This window comes from Bos indicus x Bos taurus, chromosome 3 (genome assembly GCF_003369695.1).
Source record: "Bos indicus x Bos taurus breed Angus x Brahman F1 hybrid chromosome 3, Bos_hybrid_MaternalHap_v2.0, whole genome shotgun sequence".
NCBI classification, from domain to species: Eukaryota; Metazoa; Chordata; class Mammalia; order Artiodactyla; family Bovidae; genus Bos; species Bos indicus x Bos taurus.
This window is the reverse complement of record NC_040078.1, coordinates 20393793-20413453: the sequence shown is the minus strand read 5'-3', so window position 1 is coordinate 20413453 and position 19661 is coordinate 20393793. Positions and strand designations below refer to the sequence as shown.

The following is a 19661-nucleotide window of genomic DNA, read 5'->3' as shown; positions in this document are numbered from 1 at the left end:
CCATGGAAGCCCCTTCCACCCTGAGAGCAGCTCTCCAAGAATCCGTGTCCTTTGTGAAAACAGGAACCATGCCAGGAAGCTTCGCCTATTTCTCTCATTTTCCGTCCGGAAAAAGAAATAGATTGAATATCTATTTAAGGTTTAATAGGATTACGGCAGAGATTGGCACAACATTTTAAATCAACTCTACTTCAACTGGAAGGGGGAAAAAAAAGATTTAATAGGATTAAAGGGTACAGAATCGGGCTGACCTCAGAGGCCAAAGGACCGTGACTCCGCGAGAAAGCGAAGAATCTGTTTTGGGACAACATAAGGCAACAAGTACTTTGCTTTGCCAGCTGTAGAGTGCTGGCCCGGGGGTTGGCAGTGGCTGACCGAACCGAAAAAGCCCCTACCCCGGCCAGACGGTTGCCATGGTTTCTTCGTAGCGTCTCTTCCTTTTCGGCTTCGTTGTCCCCTTGCGATGACCCAACTTCCGCTTCCTGTTGGGGCGGGCTTCCAGTTGGCTGGGTGCTAAGGGGTGAGGGGCTCCTACTGGGAGGTGAAAATAAGGCGGGTGTGGCGGAGGGAGAGATTCCGCGCGGTTGCCCCCTTTCCGAAGCACAGAGAGACTGTGCCCAATTGCCGCCCCAAACCATCCTGGGAACTTTTGCGGTAATTAGGAGAGGGAGGGGGCGCCCGCGGCGCGTCCCAGTTCTTCCGTGCCTGGCCAAATAAATCTCCGTCGGTACACCCTGCTACTGTCGCGTTTCTTCCCTGTGGCAGGATTTGTATTGGCAATGAGAGTGGGGGAATCTTGATAACGAGTCACATGTACCTTCCAGGATATGAGGTCTTGCACGTGTCCCAGTCTCCTGTTCTGAGTCCGTTGCATTTCCAGACCCTAAATAAGCCACGCGGTTCTGTATTCTATTGTGTTTCTCTTTCTTAGCGGGTCTCTATACTTAACTTCCCCATTCTCCATCGTACTTTAGGTCCTGCAGATTGAAGACTTAAATCCAAGGTCATGGCAAAACATCTGAAGTTCATTGCCAGGACTGTGATGGTACAAGAAGGGAACGTGGAAGGTGCATACAGGACTCTAAACAGGTAACTGGTTGGGGACCAGAATCACGTCTAGGCCAACTCTCTTGAGAAGTGGGGTGATTATTCTGTCCCTCCCTCTGTCATTTGCTGTTGATCAGTCGCTCAGTCGTGCCTGACTTTGCGACCCCATGGACTGCAGCATGCCAGGCTTCCCTGTCCTTCACTCTCTCCTGGAGTTTGCTCAAACTCATGTCCATTGATTCGGTGACGCCATCCAGCCATTTCATTCTCTGTCACCCCCTTCTCCTCCTACTCTCAGTCTTCCCAACATCAGTGGGAAGACTGATGAGTGAGTCTTCCCAGTGAGTCAGCTCTTTGCCTCAGGTGGCCAAAGTATTGGAGCTTCAGCTTCAGCATCAGTCCTTCCAATGCATATTCAGGGTTGATTTCCTTTAGGATTGACGGGTTCGATCTCCTTGCTGTCCAAGGGACACTCAGGAGTCTTCTCCAGTAGAATTCAAAAGCGTCAGTTCTTCAACGCTCAACCTTCTTTATGGCCCAACTCTCACAATTCTTACATGACTACTGGAAAAACCATAGCTTTGACTATTTGGACCTTTGATGGCAAAGTGAGGTTGTTTCTAACCAGTGCCAGCCCAGGTGTTCACAGTCTTGGAACTTCTCAGTCCCTCAGTTTACTGTCTTAAAATTGAAGTTCTTCCCCAATCCTAACAGTGTGAGGCATATTCATCCACAATCATTCCTTTGATGATGAACCTGAATTCTATCCAAGACTTTAGGAAAGAGCCCAAAGGGAAAACCAAGTTATAAAATTGCTAGTCAGCAGGAATATAGTACATGATACATGGAAAGCTGAGCGAGAGATTGGTGTGGGACAAGGCTAATGGAAAAGGTGAGCTCAGATTTAGGATCTTAAAGGAGCAAGCAAGTGATGGAAAACTGAAACAGGTTCAGAAAATAGGTTATAACATAAGCAAAAACATGGAAATAAACTCTCTGAAGTGGAGGAGCTGTGTTGAAAGGTTTTGAATGCTAGGCTGATCCCTAATAAAGTTATGTTTTCTAAAGAAAATAGTTCATTAATCTGCTCTTATCACTAGTTTTAAGGATTTTGACTTTCATTTATCATTTTCTCTCCCCAGTGAAGCAGAGTTTGGAGAAACAAATGCTTGTTGAATTGAATTATATGAAAGAGATAATACATGAGCTGATCTTCTGCCTTAAGGCCACTAAGGTGGTTGCTTTATTAAAGAAGTAAGAGAAGCCTGGGAAGATTAAGTTATATTCCTTGGGTTACAATTATTGAGTGGTTGAAAGAAGTATAAAATACACACATTTTTCTAGTGCAGTGTTCTTTGCTCCATGTTATAGATTACTTACTGGCTTCTGTGGAAATGAGGAGACCTATGGCAGTCATTCTCCAGTTAAGAATCCTTATATGATTAGGTTTAAATGTAGGTGGGGTTCTTGGGGACTGAGAAGATAAATGAAAGAGAACTACTTCTTAGCAGAGCAGAGAGTTCTAAGTGTGGAGGACAGAAGACCATAGTAGGTGAAGACAAAGATGCTGCCAGAAGCTGTGTGATTGAGAAGCAGTTGCAGGCTCAAGATGATTTGTATGTCTTTTTAAAAAGTCAGCCTCTTTACCTCTTATGGTGTCTGAACATGCCAGTCATATCCTTGTATAGTAGAAGCTATTCCCACTGTACTTTCACTTAAGTTGAAAGGATAACAGGGCAAGTAAGATAATCCTATTTCATGTTTCTCTATAATTGCTCATTCTAGACTCTTCTATTTCAGACTTTTAAGTGGCATGTCTGTGGGAAGGTTGAGATGTCTAATGATCTCTGCTCTTACACTGGAAGCACTAAGTGAATATCTTTACAGATTCTGTAGCTAATTAGCTAGTGAGATGAAATGATGAATTTGGGGAAGGAAAGTCTTTCAGATTACCTCACCCTTTTTCTGACCTATCCCTATAAGTTTTTTTCTGTGTGGTTTATTTTGGTGAATTTAGATAGGTTTTGTTGTTGTTGTTCAGTCAGTAAACCATGTCTCTCTCTTTGCAACTCCATGGACTGTAACACACCAGGCTTCCATGTCCTTCACTATATCCTGGAGTTTGCTCAAATTCTTATCCATTGAGTCAGTGATGCTATCTAACCATCTTATCCTCTGCTGCCCTCTTCTCCTTTTGCCCTCAAGTCTTTCCTAGTGTCAGGGTCTTTTCCAATGGGTCAGTTCTTCACATCAGGTAACCAAAGTATTGGAGCTTTAGCATCAGTCCTTCCAGTGAATAGTTAGGGTTGATTTCCTTTAGGATTGACTGGTTTGATCTACTTGTTTTCCAAAGGACTCTCAAGAGTCTTCTCCAGCACCACAGTTCAAAAACATCAATTCTTCAGCACTCTGTCTTCTTTATCCAATTCTCACATTTGTACATGACCACTGGAAAAACCATAGCTTTGACTAGTCGGACTTTTGTGGGCAAAGTGATGTCTTTCCTTTTTAATACCTGTCTAGGTTTGTCATCGGAGAAGGCAGTGGCACCCCACTCCAGTACTCTTGCCTGGAAAATCCATGGACAGAGGAGCCTGGTAGGCTGCAGTCCATGGGGTCGCTAAGAGTCAGACACGACTGATTGACTTCACTTTCCCTTTTCACTTTCATGCATTGGAGAAGGAAATGGCACCCCACTCTAGTGTTCTTGCCTGGAAAATCCCAGGGATGGGGGAGCTGCCGTCTATGGGGTCGCACAGAGTCGGACACGACTGAAGCGACTTAGCAGCAGCAGCAGCAGGTTTGTCATAGCTTTCCTTCCAGGGGGCAGGCATCTTAATTTCATGGCTGCAGTCACTATCCACAATGATTTTGGAGCCCAAGAAAATAAAATCTGTCACTGCTTCCATATTTTTCCTCTTCTGTTTGCCATGAAGTGATGGGACCAGATGCCACGATCTTAGATTTTTGAATGTTGAGTTTTAAGCCAACTTTTTCAGTCCCCTCTTTCACCTTCATCAAGAAGCTCTTTAGTTCTTCTTCACTTTCTCCCATTAGAGTGGTGTCATCTGCATATCTGAGGTTGTTGATATTTCTCCTGGCAATCTTGATTCCAGCTTATGTTTCATCTAGCCTGGCATGTTGTGTGATGTACTCTGCATATAAGTTAAATAAACAGGGTGACAGTATACAGCCTTGTCGTACTCCTTTCGCAATTTTGAACCAGCCAGTTGTTCCATGTAAGGCTCTAACTGTTGCCTCTTGACCCCAAATACAGGTTTCTCACAAGACAGGTAGGGTGGTCTGGTATTCCCATCTCTTTAAGAATTTTCCACAGTTCATTATGATCCACACAGTCAAAGGCTTTAGCATATATAGTCAATGAAGCAGAAGTAGACGCTTTCTGGAATTCCTTTGGTTTCTCTATGATCCAGCAAATGTTGGCAATTTGATCTCTGGTTCCTTTGCCTCTTCAAAACCCAGCTTGTATATTTGGAAGTTCTTGGTTCATGTACTGCTGGAGCCTAGCTTGAAGGATTTTGAGTATTACCTTGCTTGCATGTTAAATTGTACAGTAGTTTAAACATTCTTTGGCATTGCCCTTCTTTGGGATTGGAATGAAAACTGACCTTTTCCAGTCCCATGACCACTGCTGCCTTTTCCAAATTTGCTGACACTGAGTGCAGCACTTTAACCGCATCACCTTTTAGGATTTTAAATAGCTCAGCTGGAATTCCATCACCTCCACTAGCTTTGTTTGTAGTAATGCTTCCTAACGCCCTCCTGGAGGAGGAAATGGCCACCCACTCCAGTATTCTTGTCCTTTAGCTGCCTTTTCTGTATGTCTCTCTTAAATTCCGGCTTCTTATTTCTCTCATATTTTTGATAATAAGTTGCATATTCTGCAGTTGAATTACAGCAATAGGTATGACAACAAATGAGAAGAAAGGAAGGTGGTTAAAGCTTTAGCATGTTTAGAACACAAATATAGTCTTACAAAGAAAATAGTCTATGTGTCTGTACAGTGAGATCACCACAGAACGCTTTTTATATAACCAAGGGCCCTCGTTGGTGCCCTGAGATGAAGAGATGGAGACTGGGGGTTGCTAGGAAGCCCTGCATGATTGGCTGGCCCCCAGGTAAGGAAAGTCAAGTACTCAGGAAGTGTGCCCAGTTGACCCCTTTTATTCCTGGTAGGAGAGCCTCTGGGCCCATTGAGTCGTCCTGTGTACACTCTTGTCCTGACATAGGCTGGCTACAGTGACGTGTGTCTGTCGCCCTCAAATTCCTCCCGCTCGGGCAGCTTAGCTCCTTTTACATAATCTGTTGAATTTCACTGAAACTGGAAGCTGACTGTCCTGCAGTATTACGTTGCCAGGCACCCAAACTCCAGGCTGATCTGTTTACTGTGAGCCTCTTGGTCTGCTAGTCCTTGAACTACCTGTGGAAGCAGAAGCATCATTATTACTTCTATTTACTTCATAAGTTCTACAAAGCTCTTCTTACATCCTTGTTTATTAGAAATAAGTAGATGCCTTTACTGTAGGGATTCTGGAACATTTGAGGATAATCTGTTCTATTTTCAGGATAACTAGAAAGTGCAGCGGAGAAGGCAGTGGCACCCCACTCCAGTACTCTTGCCTGGAAAGTCTCATGGACGGAGGAGCCTGGTAGGCTGCAGTCCATGGGGTCGCTAAGAGTCAGACACGACTGAGCAACTTCACTTTCACTTTTCACTTTCATGCATTGGAGAGGAAATGGCAACCCACTCCAGTGTTCTTGCCTGGAGAATCCCGGGGACGGGGGAGCCTGGTGGGCTGCCATCTATGGGGTCGCACAGAGTCAGACACGACTGAAGCGACTTAGCAGCAGCAGCAGAAAGTGCAGGGTGAGGAAGGAAATCCTCACCTGGCACCTTGGAATTTATTTGATATGTGTTTTGGAAATAGAACCATCCAAGGAATACCATTTAGCAACTCCATCATTATGTTAGGGGGCACCGATCTTTTCATTTTTTTTCCCCTTCTTCTATTCTTTTATTCCTTTGATACTTTTTTCTTGTTTTTCTTTTCTGCCTGACCACACAGGCATTTACTTGATAAGATGATCACTTTTGTCTGTTTCAGAACTCTTTCGAAACTCCAGTAGGATACCTAGTCTGTTTCTCAACTCTTCCTTTTGCACTTCTCTTTCATAGTACTTTTAAACTGTCCTTGTCATTCCAGTAGGCTCCTCTTCCTAGGTGAAGTCATATCTAGGGTCTGTGTTCTTTTCGTGTGAAAGTGTAGTGTTACTCAGTCATGACTGACTCTTTGCGACCCCATGGACTGCAGCCCGCCAGGCTCCTCTGTCCATGAGATTTCCCAGGCAAGAATCCTGGAGTGGGTTGCTATTTTCTTCTCCAGAGTATCTTCCCACACCAGGGCTTGAACCTGCATCTCCTGCATTGATGAGTGGATTCTTTACCCCTGAGCCACCAGGGAAGCCCAAACAAAGCCTAGACAGAAATAAATACTTAGTTGTTTGGATCAATGCCTTTCCCTTAGTGTGCCATGTCTTCTTCGCTTGCATCTTTTTACTCTAATTAAGGAGTCTGGCTCAGCTTTTTCCTCTTTTATTTTCTCTTTGCCTGTGGGCACCGCAGTAATTTGTCTTTTGAACCTCCGTGATTTTTATTGGAGAAGCAGAGTGCTGTTATAAAGCACTGCACTAAAGACCTGAATTCTACTTCTAGCTCTATTTTGTGATCTTGGGCGGGTCAGCCTCACTGAACTTCCGTTTTCTAACCTGTAAAGAGATGCTGGGGACTTCCCTGGTGGTCCAGTGGTAAGATCTCGAACGCAGCACAGTGCAGCCAAGAAAAAAAAAGATGACGTTACCTGCTTAATCAGTTTCATAGAATTATGATTAGGATCATGGATGTGAAAATGCTATCTAAACTCTAACATGCCATTTTAGTAAAGGTAATGTTGTGGCCTTCTGAGCTAATACTCCCAAGAACTGTGTCTCTTATAAAGTAACAATCCCTTGAGCTGTGGACATTTGTCAGTCACTTACAGCAGCACTCCCCAACCTGTTTGGCCCCAGGGGCCAGTTTCTTGGAAAATTTTTCCACGGACTGGGGTTGGGGGATGGGTCAGGTGGTAATTCAAGCAATGAGGAGTAGCAGATGAAGCTTTGCCTGCTCATCTGCTTTGCGGCCCAGTTTCCTAACAGGCTTTGGACTGAACCAGGGGTTGAGGACCCCTGACCTAGAGGATTCATTTTTGTCATACATTTACTGATATTTGCTCTTTGCCAAGTATAATATTAAATGCAAAAATGAAAGACTTAATCTGTAACCTTAGAAAGCACACAGCCCAGTAAGGGAGATACACTGTCTGATCAGTGTTTTAACAGTGTGCTGTGGCATTGGTTCTCCCTGGACCGTCAGCTGCAACATCACCTGGGAGCTTGTTAGAAATGCAAATTCTTAGGCTCCACCTTAGACCTGTATGAAGTCAAAAACTGGAGGTGACACAGCGATCTGCAGGGTTTTTAATTTTTAAACATTATTTATTCTGGGCAGCACTGAGTGTCTTGCTGCATGTGGGCTTTCTCTAGTTGCTGCAGGTGGGGCCGCTCCCTAGGTGCGGTGCACAGCTTCTCATGTGGTGACTTACCTTGTTGCAGAGCATGGGCTCTAGGACTTGCAGGGTTCAGTAGTTGTGGCTCACAGGCTTAGTTTCCCCGCTTCCCGGCCCAGGGGTTGAACCCCATGTCCCCTGCATTGGCAGGCAGATTCTTAACCACTGGACCACCAGGAAAGTCCCAGCAATCTGTGTTTTAACAAGTTTTCTAGGTGGCTATTGCATGAGTCTCAAACTTTAGTTTGAGAACCACTGTGCTTTGGGAACAGAGGGAAGGCATGATTAATTTCTCCTGTATCAATTTACAAATGTCGTTACCCATTGGTTTACGCCTTTGAAGAGTAAATAGCATTTTATACAACAGAAAAAGAAAGGAATAGGGCTTCCCTGGTGGTCCAGTGGTTAGGTGTCTGTGTCGCAATGCAGGGGACACAGATTTGATCCCTGGTCTGGGAGGATCCCACATGCCTCGGGGCAACTGAGCCGGTGCACCACAACTGTTGAGCCCACATGCCGCAACTACTGAAGCCTTCGAGCCCTAGAGCCTGTACTCCACAACAATAAGCCACTGCAATGAGAAACCCACGCGCTACGACTAAAGAGTGGCCCCTGCTTTCCACAACCAGAGAAGGCCTGAGCACAGCAACGAAGACCCAGCACAGCCATAAATAAATAAATAAATAATTTTTTAAAAGTTTTTTTAAAAAGGAATCATTGTAAAGAGGATTGTGAACAAATGTAAAAAATAGATATGTAATGTGTTTGAAGTAAACACATAGTTCAGTGTGACTAGACAGGCTTTTTAGGGCAAGTTATTAAAGATAAAGCTAGAGAGAAAGGGACGATGAAACTCAGTTGTTTAGGGCTTTGAGCTTAGACTAGTGGTTCCCAAATGTGCACTTTGCAATTACTAGGGGAACTTAACAAACCCTGCTCATGTCCCTCCCTACTTGTAATTTAATTGGCCTGGAGTGGCCTAGGGTTTGGAATTTTTAAAAGATCCCCAGGATTTGGATTTTTAAAAGATCCCTAATATGCAAACAAGTGGGAACCACTGGGTTAGACTATTTTGTTTATTGGGAACAATTTTTATTTTTTTAACATCAGAGTGACATGCTCTGATTTATGTTTTAGGACAATAATTGGTGTAGGGAAAGAGAATGGAAATAGGGCAACCTGTTTATCCTTCACAATTCAAATAAAATATCCTTTAGGAAGCTTTCATAACCACCTTATCCTCAAGTCCTCTCCTGTGGGCTTCTATAACAATATTTCCCTTATCTTTGCATCTGTCACACTCTATTGTAATTCTTTTGTCTTTACTAGACCACAAGGGTAGGAAACCATATCGAAGTTTGTTTTCTATCCTCAGCATTTAATGCAGTATCTGGTATAGAGTTGATATTTCATAAATACTTACTGATTAAATGACCAGTTAGGTGATCATTTCAGTACAGGTGTAAGATAAGGATCATAATTAGAGCTGTAGCCATAGGAAGAGAGAGAAGGAAGAGATCTAAGAACTATTTCAGGTTATAGAATTTATAAGATACTGTAAATGTGGGTGTAGCAAGAAAAGAAGTCCTAGTCCAGGAACATGAGATTTTAGCTTGAGTAACTGATGATGCCATTAACAGATAGAGTATAGAGGAGGAAGAATGAATTTTAGTTGGAGAAAATAAGTTTGTTTTTTGTGAGGTTTAAGGCAATTGGAAGCATTGGCCTAGCTCTTAAGACTGGAACTAGAGATAATGATTTAAGAGTCAGCAGTGTCTAGGTCAGTTCTCAAGTGTGGCCCTACATTAGAATTACCTGTGGGGTCTTTTAAAATATACCCAGTATATAACCCCACTGTAGACCAATTAAATCAGAATCTCTGAGGAATGGGACCGAGGCGTGAATACTTTTTAAAGGCTCTTAAGGAGATGATTCTGTTGTGCATCAGGGTTGAGGCCCATGTTATAGTTTAAGGGAATCATGTAGAACCAAAAAGGAGGAAATTTACAGTCAGAATCTGGAGTGATACCAACATTTAAGGGTAAGATGAGGAAGAAAGCCAGCATTGGAGACCCTCTGTGGGCAAAGGTATTGAGTGTTTGGTGCCCTGCTTTTCTACTGTACAACTCTAGTGTTGGATCCACTTTTGGGCATGACTGTGTTTTCAATAGAACCCGAATTATCTGCTCCTTCCACCGCTGGGAGTTTGAGACAGTTCCCTCACCTCCCATCTCCCTGCCATTAAAACCTAGACAAACTGATCTTACAAATCAGCAGGAGTGTAAAAGTGTCCCAAAGGACAGTGGTGCCCATGTCTATTCACATTAGTAATGTACCCAAAGCTCAAATCTTTTCAAGCTCATGTTCAATCTATTATTGTTACCTTGGGCTTCTGGTATAACATAGCAGCAATACATAGGGTTTCCCACTGAGCAGAAGGAGCAGGTAGTTTCTCTTATTTCCTGCTTCTTCTGTCTCCCCTCTAATTATGTGCTTAGTTGTTCAGTCGTGTCTGACTCTGTGTGACCCCATGGACTACAGCCCACAGGCTCCTCTGTCCATGGGAATTCTCCAGGCAAGAATACTGGAGTGGGTTGCCATGCCCTCCTCTAGGGGATATTCCCAACCCAGGGATCGAACCAAGCTTTCCTGCATTGCTGGCGGATTCTTTACCGACTTAGCCATCTCCAGTTGTGTTTCTGACTGACTTTTTACGTGTAATGAAAGGAAAGAGTAGGCAGGATTGGGGTCATGTAAACAATGCAAGATTGGAGGGCAGGTGCCTCCAGACTTCTCAGGACCAGCTGATGATGGGTTGAGAGGGAGGAACAAATTGCAGATTGGAGCCAGAGCTCTCAGGTGCCTCGGGATAAAGTAAGTTATAGAATAAGCCCCTGTGTCTTCTTGGCTCAGTGAGAACAAAAAGGTGATTTTGAGGTATGCATGTTATGAATCCAGCAAGAGGAACTGTTGAAGTAGTTAGGTGGGCAGGAAAAAAACCTGAGCTAAATTAAGATGAATAAAACACACTTTCTGCCTTCAGGGATTTTCAGTCTAAGGAGAGAGACATCTGTATAAATAACTAACAGAATGGCAAAATGAAATAATCTCTACATAGGTGTTCAACAAAACAAATTATCTTCTCTCTAAGATGAGAAAGGTTTGTGGAGAGATGGTATCTGGATTTGGCCTCAGAAAGATGTGGAAAATCTCCCAAGGGGAAAAAAAAACATGGAAAACCTCGAAGGTTGGCAGTTTGGAGCTGTGGATGGCATTCTAGGCTGAGGAAGCAGCCCTGAGTAAAGACCTGGTATTAAAAAAAAAAGCTCCTATGAACACTTAAAAAGATTTGCTATTAATGTGTGTTCAGGGAGTAGTCAGATGTGTGGTTGGAGCATGTGGTACATGGGAAAAACATGGTTGAGGCTCTTATTTTGATGCTTCTATCTGTATCACTGGTGTGATAAGGGTCTCTTCTTTCCCTGTATGAAGTAGGCCGAGATTTCCTAAATGTTCATAATTGAGCTGCATCAGCTCTTAAACACAGTAGGGGTGGAACTACATTCTCCCTTAAGGACCAGGTAGGAATCACCTCTAGTTATTTTCTTTCCTACTGCAAATGACTTATCCCATTTGAAGATTCTGAAATGGTTGAGACCATTGGTTGAGACCCCCTGCCACTGCCATCTCTCTCAGGTGTGTTGTGGTAGGAAATAAAAATGGTTGAGAACATGATAATGACGATAAACTCCCCAAGAACAAGGACTGTATAATTAACTGCCTTTTTATTTCCCCAGGTATTCCTGTTTGGGGCCTGGCCTGTATATGTAGGCAGTGAATGCTGTACTGTCACCATTGCACACTATCATTTTTACAGATACCATTCGTTTGGTCAGTTGACTTCTGATCATTGTGAAACTGGAAAAGAATAACAATGAGCCTAAGCCTCTAACTTCATTGCCTGTCCTTAAACAGAATCCTTACCATGGATGGGCTCATTGAGGACATAAAGCGACGGCGGTATTATGAGAAGCCTTGCCGTCGGCGACAGAGGGAAAGCTATGAAACCTGCCGGCGGATCTACAACATGGAAATGGCTCGCAAGATCAACTTCTTGATGCGAAAGAATCGGGCGGATCCATGGCAGGGCTGCTGAGGCCTGTGGATAGGAGGCCCAGTATGAAAACCCTTACCAGTTGTCTGCACCTCTTTTCTTCCTCCAATTCCATTTACCTTTCTTAAAATAAACTCAATCACATATATGCAAGAAGCAATTCCAGTAGTCAGCAGTGGATACTCTTTTATTAAGTCAAAAGACAACTGAGTCAAAAAGTAGTCTAGGGATAGAATGTTGGTTGCCAAGGGCTGGTTTGACAGGAGGGGGATGGGAAATTATTGTTTAATGAGTATGAGTTTCAGTTTGGGAAGATGAAAAGGTCTGGAGATGGACGATGGTGGAACTTGCACAACAGTGTGAATGTACTTAATGCCATGGAATTGTATGCTTAAATGATCAGTTATGGTACATTTTGTGTTTTGTATATTTTACTGTAATTTTTTAAAAAGCAGTCTGAGGTGGGAAATTTTTCTCAAATGTAGTAGAGTATATCTCCCATGTTCTGACTAATTTTTATGAAACTCAAAGCAAGATCTTATGATTGGAAAAGGATCTATTCCTCTTTACTGAACTGCCTTCCAGCTGTTGGCAGGCAGTTCAGTAAAGAGAGAGGAAGTATGTATGTATTGGGAGTAAGTTCCACTTCTGAAACACCCATCAACCAGAGTAGTAGAGAGCTGAAACCCTTCCCCAAAAGAATCTTTAAGTCAGTCTAACATTTACCCCTGTTTTGTCTTTTCTTTAATTTTCCGAAAGGAAGCTAATGGAGGGTTGGTATACGTGAAAGCAGTAGATGGATGGTAGGAAAGAGGGAATGGGGGAGTGTTAAGAGAAAGCCAGAAAAACCTACAGTGGTGGTTCTCAAAATGTGATCTTCAGATCAGCAGCATCACCTGAAAAACAGCTTGAAATGTACGTTTTAGACCTACTTTAGACCTTCTGAATTGGAAATTGAGGTTGGAGCCCAGCAGTCTAAAGCCCTGTGGGTGATTCTGATGCCTGATAACATTTGAGAATCATTGCCCTATAGTACTCAAAAGAGACTCCAGGTGGAGGTTCTGACTACTACCACTCCCTGTCCTCAGCAGGCACTTCCAGGTGAGAGCTGGGGCAGCTGACCAGCTGCTCTGCTTCCTCTCCTGTTGTGTTTTTTCTGACATTGGTCCCCTTACAGTCATGCCTGCTGGTACAAAGAGAGTTAGCGCCAACCCCTGTAGAATGCAAAGGGTAGTCACCTCTCCTGACCCTGACTGGAGCCCTCTCAGATTTAACAAGAGCAGACTGCCTCACCTCCTACCTCTCCACATCAGTAGCGTTCAAACATTGCCCCCTTGTGGTACAGCAGCATGACTTCAGATTTCTTCTGGTTTTAATTCTGTCTTCAGTGTTTTTTCTCATTTTCATGATAACCATATTTATTGATTAAATATGTGATGGAACAATTTTATACAATCTCATAAGAAATATTTATACTTCTGAATCTGATTGAACCTTTCAATCTCTGAATTTTGTCTTCAGTACATCACTTTTGAATGATTTTGAGCCATGGCATGGTATCATCTGCCAATTGCTGTTGCTAAAGAATAAAGACCTGGCTTCTGCCAAAATGGTAAATAGGAGAACTGGGTCTGTTACTTGTCAGCATTTCCCTGAGGCTAAAGTTGTTTTTGTCTTCCCTGCAAAATACTAAGGGGTGGCTAAGGTCTGGAATTTGTCTCTGAAATTATCCCCTGCTTGTCCTAATCTCCAGTCCTGACCATCTTCCATGTTCCCTGGAGCAGTGAAAAATAATGGGTTGTAGCAGGTAGCCAGTTGAAAAGGCCTCGTGTGTGAAAAGGGAGTAGCTGGCTGGCTGAAGTCCTAATCAGCTTGTGCTGTCGTGGAAGGAAGAAAGACCTTCCACTCCCTGCTCTGGAAGCTAGAAGATACTTCATGGTCACTTAATGAATGGGGATTACCCTAATCTTTTTATTTCTGCATTAGCTTTAGAAGAGGGGTGGTTTAGTACCTTTTGCATTTCCAGGTAGCGTTAGTGGTAAAGAACCTGCCTGCCAATGCAGGAGACATAAGATGCAGGTTTGATCCCTGGGTTTGGAAGATCCCCTGGAGGAGGGCACTGCAACCCACTCCAGTATTCTTGTCTGGAGAATCCCATGGACAGAGGAGCCTGGTGGGCCACAGTCCATGGGGTCGAAAAGAGTCGGATGTGACTGAGCATACATGCAGCACGGCTTAGTATTTACACAGTTACAGGATAATAGATACAATACCTCCTACCTTGATCTTAGGCATCTTTGCCCTCTCTTAGATGTCCACCTGATTGCCTCTGGCAGGCCTGTTCTGATCATAATTTAAGGATCTTATCTTTAGTGCTCCAGAAACAGCTACCTCTTTAAAATCGGACTCTGAAAAAAAAATAAAATCGGACTCTGTTGAGTAACTTTGACGTTGCACTTTAAAGTTTTCAGAAGTGCTCTAAGTACAAAATAAGTATGCCTATGGGTTAACTGAAAATACTAAGGAATAAAAACTCACTAAACAAGTAAAGTAATAATGGATTACTGTATTAAAAGGTAGTTGAAGGAAAAGGAAAAGATTGGAACTTCTAGTGTGTGCCAGCTACCTAATATACATAGTTTTTTACATAGTCAAAAAGATCTAGATTCAGTCATGACCTTGGCAAATTATTTACATAAATTCTAAGAATTTAAATCTATCTGATTCCAAATAATGGAAATAAAATCAGTTCCTAAAAACCTATTTCCCTATGGGGAATTGAATCCAGGTGACTGAAAGCACTGAACCTAAATTTACAACTACAGAGTTGGAACTCATTAACCCATTTAACAGACTTTTTGGAGTGACTATTTGGAGCCGCAAGAGTCAGACACGACCTAGCGACTAAACTACCACCACCATTTATGTGAGACATTAGTTTTAAATATTGCAGATAAAATGAGCAAACAGGCATGAGTAGTAGTAAGTTGAGCAAGAGGCACCCTCAGCTTCTTACTCAAAGCCAAAATGTATTCATTGTTTCATGCTGCACCATCAGTGAAGGTTGATTTTAGTACATTTTTCTCAAATTTATTAAAAGCCAGACTTTAAATATAAAAATCTTGTGTTCCCTGGGAAACTCTAATAATCTCCTTAAAGAATAACTGCAATTTTCCAGTGAACCTATTATCTTAAAATACTGGAATTTCTTAAACATTTTGGAATTTTGGTTTTTGTAGTTTGTAATCTGAAAATAACAATTTTTTAAAAGATGGAGAAGCCCTACACAGTCAGCAAAAACAAGACCGGGAGCTGACTGCAGCTCAGATCATGAACTCCTTATTGCAAAATTCAGACTAAAATTGAAGAAAGTAGGGAAAACTACTAGACCATTCAGGTATGATCTAAATCAAATCCCTTACGATTATACAGTGGAAGTGACAAATAGATTCAAGGGATTAGATCTGATAGAGTGCCTGAAGAACTATGGATGAAGGAGCGTGACATTGTACATGAGGCAGTGATCAAGACCATCCCCAAGAAAAAGAAATGCAAAAAGGCAAAATGGTTGTCTGAGCAGACCTTACAAATAGCTGAGAAAAGGAAAGATATACCCATCTGAATGCAGAGTTCCCAAGAATAGCAAGGAAAGATAAAGCTTTCCTCAGCGATCAATGCAAAAAAATAGAGGCAAACAATAGAATGGGAAAGACTAGAGATCTCTTCAAGAAAATTAGAGATACCAAGGGAACATTTCATGCAAAGATGAGCATAATAAAGGACAAAAATGGTATGTACCTAACAGAAGCAGAAGATACTAAAAAGAGGTGGCAAGAATACACAGAACTATACAAAAAGATCTTCATGACCCAAATAACCATGATGGTGTGATCACGTACCTAAAGCCAGACATCCTGGAGTGTGAAGTCAAGTGGGCCTTAGGAAGCATCACTATGAACAAAGCTAGTGGAGCTGATAGAATTCCAGCTGAGCTATTTCAAATCCTAAAAGATGATTCTGTGAAAGTGCTGCACTCAATATGCCAGCAAATTTAGAAAACTCAGCAGTGGCCACAGGACTGGTAAAGATCAGTTTTCATTCCAATTCCAAAGAAAGGCAATGCCAAAGAATGTTCAAACTACTGCACAATTGCATTCATCTCACATGCTAGCAAAGTAATGCTCAAAAAATTCTCCAAGCCAGGCTTCAACAGTATATGAACCAAGAACTTCCAGATGTTCAAGCTGGATTTAGAAAAGGCAAAGGAACCAGATACCCAATTGCCAACATCCACTGGATCATAGAAAAAGCAAAAGAGTTCCAGAAAAACATCTGCTTTATTGATTATGCCAAAGCTTTTGTATGGATCATAACAAACTGGAAAATTCTTAAAGAGATGGGAATAGCAGACCACCTTACCTGCCTCCTGAGAAATCTGTATGCAGGTCAAGAAGCAACAGTTAGATCTGGAAATGGAACAATGGAATGGTTCCAAATTGGGAAAGCAGTATGTCAAGGCTGTATGTCAAACTGGCACCCTGGTTATTTAACTTATATGCAGAGTACATCATGAGAAACGCTGGGCTGGATGAAGTACAAGCTGGAATCAAGATTGCAGGGAGAAATATCAATAACCTCAGATATGCAGATGACATCACCCTTATGGCAGAAAGCAAAGAGGAACTGAAGAGCCTCTTGATGAAAGTGAAAGAGGAGAGTGAAAAAGTTGGCTTAAAACTCAAAACACTAAGATCATAGTATCCAGTCAAATAGATGGGGAAACAATGGAAACAGAGACTTTATATTTTCTTGGGCTCCAAAAACCACTGCAGATGGTGATTGCAGCCATAAAATTAAAAGACACTTGCTCCTTGAAAGAAAAGCTATGACAGACCTAGACAGCATATTAAAAAGCAGAGACATTACTTTCCCTACAAAGGTTTGTCTAGTCAAAGCTATGGTTTTTCCAGTAGTCATGTATGGATGTGGGAGTTGGACTATAAAAAAAAATGAGCACAGAAGAATTAATGCTTTGAACTGTGGTGTTGGAGAAGACTCTTGAGAGTCCCTTGGACTGGGCAAGGAGATCAAACCAGTCAATCCTAAAGGAAATCAGTCCTGAATATACACTGGAAGGACTGATGCTGAAGCTAAGGCTCCAATACTTTGGCCACCGATGTGAAGAACTGACTCATTGGAAAAGACCCTGATGCTAGGAAAGATTGAAGGTAGGAGACGGGTACGACAGAGAATGAGATGATTGGATGGTGTCACCAACTCGATGGACACAAGTTTGAGCAAGCCATGGGAGTTGGTAATGGAAAGGGAAGCCTGGCGTGCTGCAGTCCATGGGGTCACAAAGAGTCGGACATGACTGAGTGACTGAACTGAACTGGACTACAAAATGTGGAAGGCTTATGAAGGTAAAACCCACAGCATTATAGGTACATGAGTTATTTGTCAATAATTATATTTTGGAGCTGGCAAGAAGTAAGGTTGTTTGTTTTTTGTGTGTGTTGTGGCTGCACCAGTCAACTCGTTGGGTCTTAGTTCTGATCCTGGACTTCAGCAGTGAAAGCACCAAGTACTGACCACTGGACCGCCAGGAAATTCCCAGTGGTAGTTGTTAAGTAAGGGTCAGCTGGGGTTCGAATTTGTTACATGGTTATAAGGGAAGACCCTGAGACCATAAGTTGCAGCTGGCATGTATTGTTCTGAATATGACTAGTGTCATATTCAGACACTAGTGGTGTTTTGGGGTCTGGTATAGTCAAGGCTATGGTTTTTCCTGTGGTCATGTATGGATGTGAGAGTTGGACTGTGAAGAAGGCTGAGCGCTGAAGAATTGATGTTTTTGAACTGTGGTGTTGGAGAAGACTCTTGAGAGTCCCTTGGACTGCAAGGAGATCCAACCAGTCCATTCTGAAGGAGATCAGCCCTGGGATTTCTTTGGAAGGAATGATGCTAAAGCTGAAACTCCAGTACTTTGGCCACCTCACGCAAAGAGTTGACTCATTGGAAAAGACCCTGATGCTGGGAAAGATTGAGGGCGGGAGGAGACGGGGACGACAGAGGATGAGATGGTTGGATGGCATCACCGAGTCAATGGACATCAATTTGAGTAAACTCTGGGGGTTAGTGATGGACAGGGAGGCCTGGTGTGCTGCAGTTCATGGGGTTGCAAAGAGTCAGACACGACTGAGTGACTGAACTGAACTGAATCATAGTTCAGATATACAAAAATGCAGCTGGGAGGCCATTAAGGATCTGGTTTAAGACACATCTCTGCCTGACTGAGAACTTGAACTTTCTTTGAATTATCAGTTCAGTTCAGTTCAGTCGCTGAACTGGCCAAAGTACTGGAGTTTGAGCTTCAGCATCAGTCCTTCCAATGAACACCCAGGACTGATCTCCTTTAGGATGGACTGGTTGGATCTCCTTGCAGTCCAAGGGACTCTCAAGAGTCTTCTCAAACACCACAGTTCAAAAGCATCAATTCTTCTGTGCTCAGTTTTCTTTATAGTCCAACTCTCACATCCATACATGACCACTGGAAAAACCATAGCCTTGACTAGATGGACCTTTGTTGACAAAGTAATGTCTCTGCTTTTCAATATGCTGTCTAGGTTGGTCATAACTTTCCTTCCAAGGAGGAAGCATCTTATAATGTCATGGCTGCAATCACCATCGACAGTGATTTTGGAGCCCCCCAAAAGAAAGTCAGTCACTGTTTCCCCATCTGTTTGTCATGAAGTGATGGGACTGGATGCCATGATCTTAGTTTTCTGAATGTTGAGCTTTAAGAAAACTTTTTCACTCTCTTTCACTTTCATCAAGAGGCTCTTTAGTTCCTCTTCACTTTCTGCCATAAGGGTGATGTCATCTGCATATCTGAGCTTATTGATATTTCTCCCAGCAATCTTGACTCCAGCTTGTGCTTCCTCCAGCCCAGCATTTCTCATGATGTACTCTGCATATAAGTTAAATAAGCAGGGTGACAATGTACAACCTTGATGTACTCCTTTTCCTATTTGGAACCAGTCTGTTGTTCCATGTCCAGTTCTAACTGTTGCTTCCTGACCTGCATACAAATTTCTCAAGAGGCAGATCAGATGGTCTGGTATTCCCATCTCTTTCAGAATTTTCCACAGTTTATTGTGATCCACACAGTCAAAGGCTTTGGCATAGTCAATAAAGCAGAAATAGATGTTTTTCTGGAACTCTCTTGCTTTTTCCATGATCCAGCAGATGTTGGCAATTTGATCTCTGGTTCCTCTGCCTTTTCTAAAACCAGCTTGAACATCAGGAAGTTCACGGTTCACATGGTGCTGAAGCCTGGCTTGGAGAATTTTGAGCATTACTTTACTAGCGTGTGAGATGAGTGCAATTGTGCAGTAGTCTGAACAGTCTTTGGCATTTCCTTTCTTTGGGATTGGAATGAAAACTGACCTTTTCCAGTGCTGTGGCCACTGCTGAGTTTTCCAAATTTGCTGGCATATTGAGTGCAGCACTTTCACAGCATCATCTTTTAGGATTTGAAAAAGCTCAACTGGAACTCCATCACCTCTACTAGCTTTGTTCATAGTGATGCTTCCTAAAGCCCACTTGACTTCACATTCCAGGATGTCTGGTTCTAGGTTAGTGATCACAGCATCATGATTATCTGGGTTTTGAAGATTTTTTATCTATGGTTGCTGCTGCTAAGTCATTTCAGTCGTGTCCAACTCTGTGTGACCCCATAGATGGCAGCCCACCAGGCTCCCCTGTCCCTGGGATTCTCCAGGCAAGAACACTGGAGTGGGTTGCCATTTCCTTCTCCAGTGCATGAAAGTGAAAAGTGAAAGGGAAGTCGCTCAGTCGTGTCCGACTCTTAG

The 19661-nt window shown here is 42.8% G+C and overlaps 1 protein-coding gene across 2 annotated transcripts; it reads left to right on the top strand.

Annotated features, from left to right (window-relative positions):
* The first annotated feature begins 419 nt into the window (after window positions 1–419).
* On the top strand, window positions 420–13404 carry MRPS21 (mitochondrial ribosomal protein S21). 2 transcript variants are annotated; one of them, XM_027534618.1, is made up of 3 exons: window positions 420–520; window positions 975–1089; window positions 11649–13404. In XM_027534618.1, the coding sequence occupies exons 2-3, from the start codon at window positions 1007–1009 to the stop codon at window positions 11827–11829; spliced, it is 264 nt and encodes an 87-aa protein (XP_027390419.1). In that variant the 5' UTR covers window positions 420–520; window positions 975–1006; the 3' UTR covers window positions 11830–13404. The 2 variants fall into 2 exon arrangements, with proteins under 2 accessions (XP_027390419.1, XP_027390425.1); XM_027534624.1 differs by having other exon boundaries at window positions 500–654.
* The last annotated feature ends 6257 nt before the right edge of the window (window positions 13405–19661 follow it).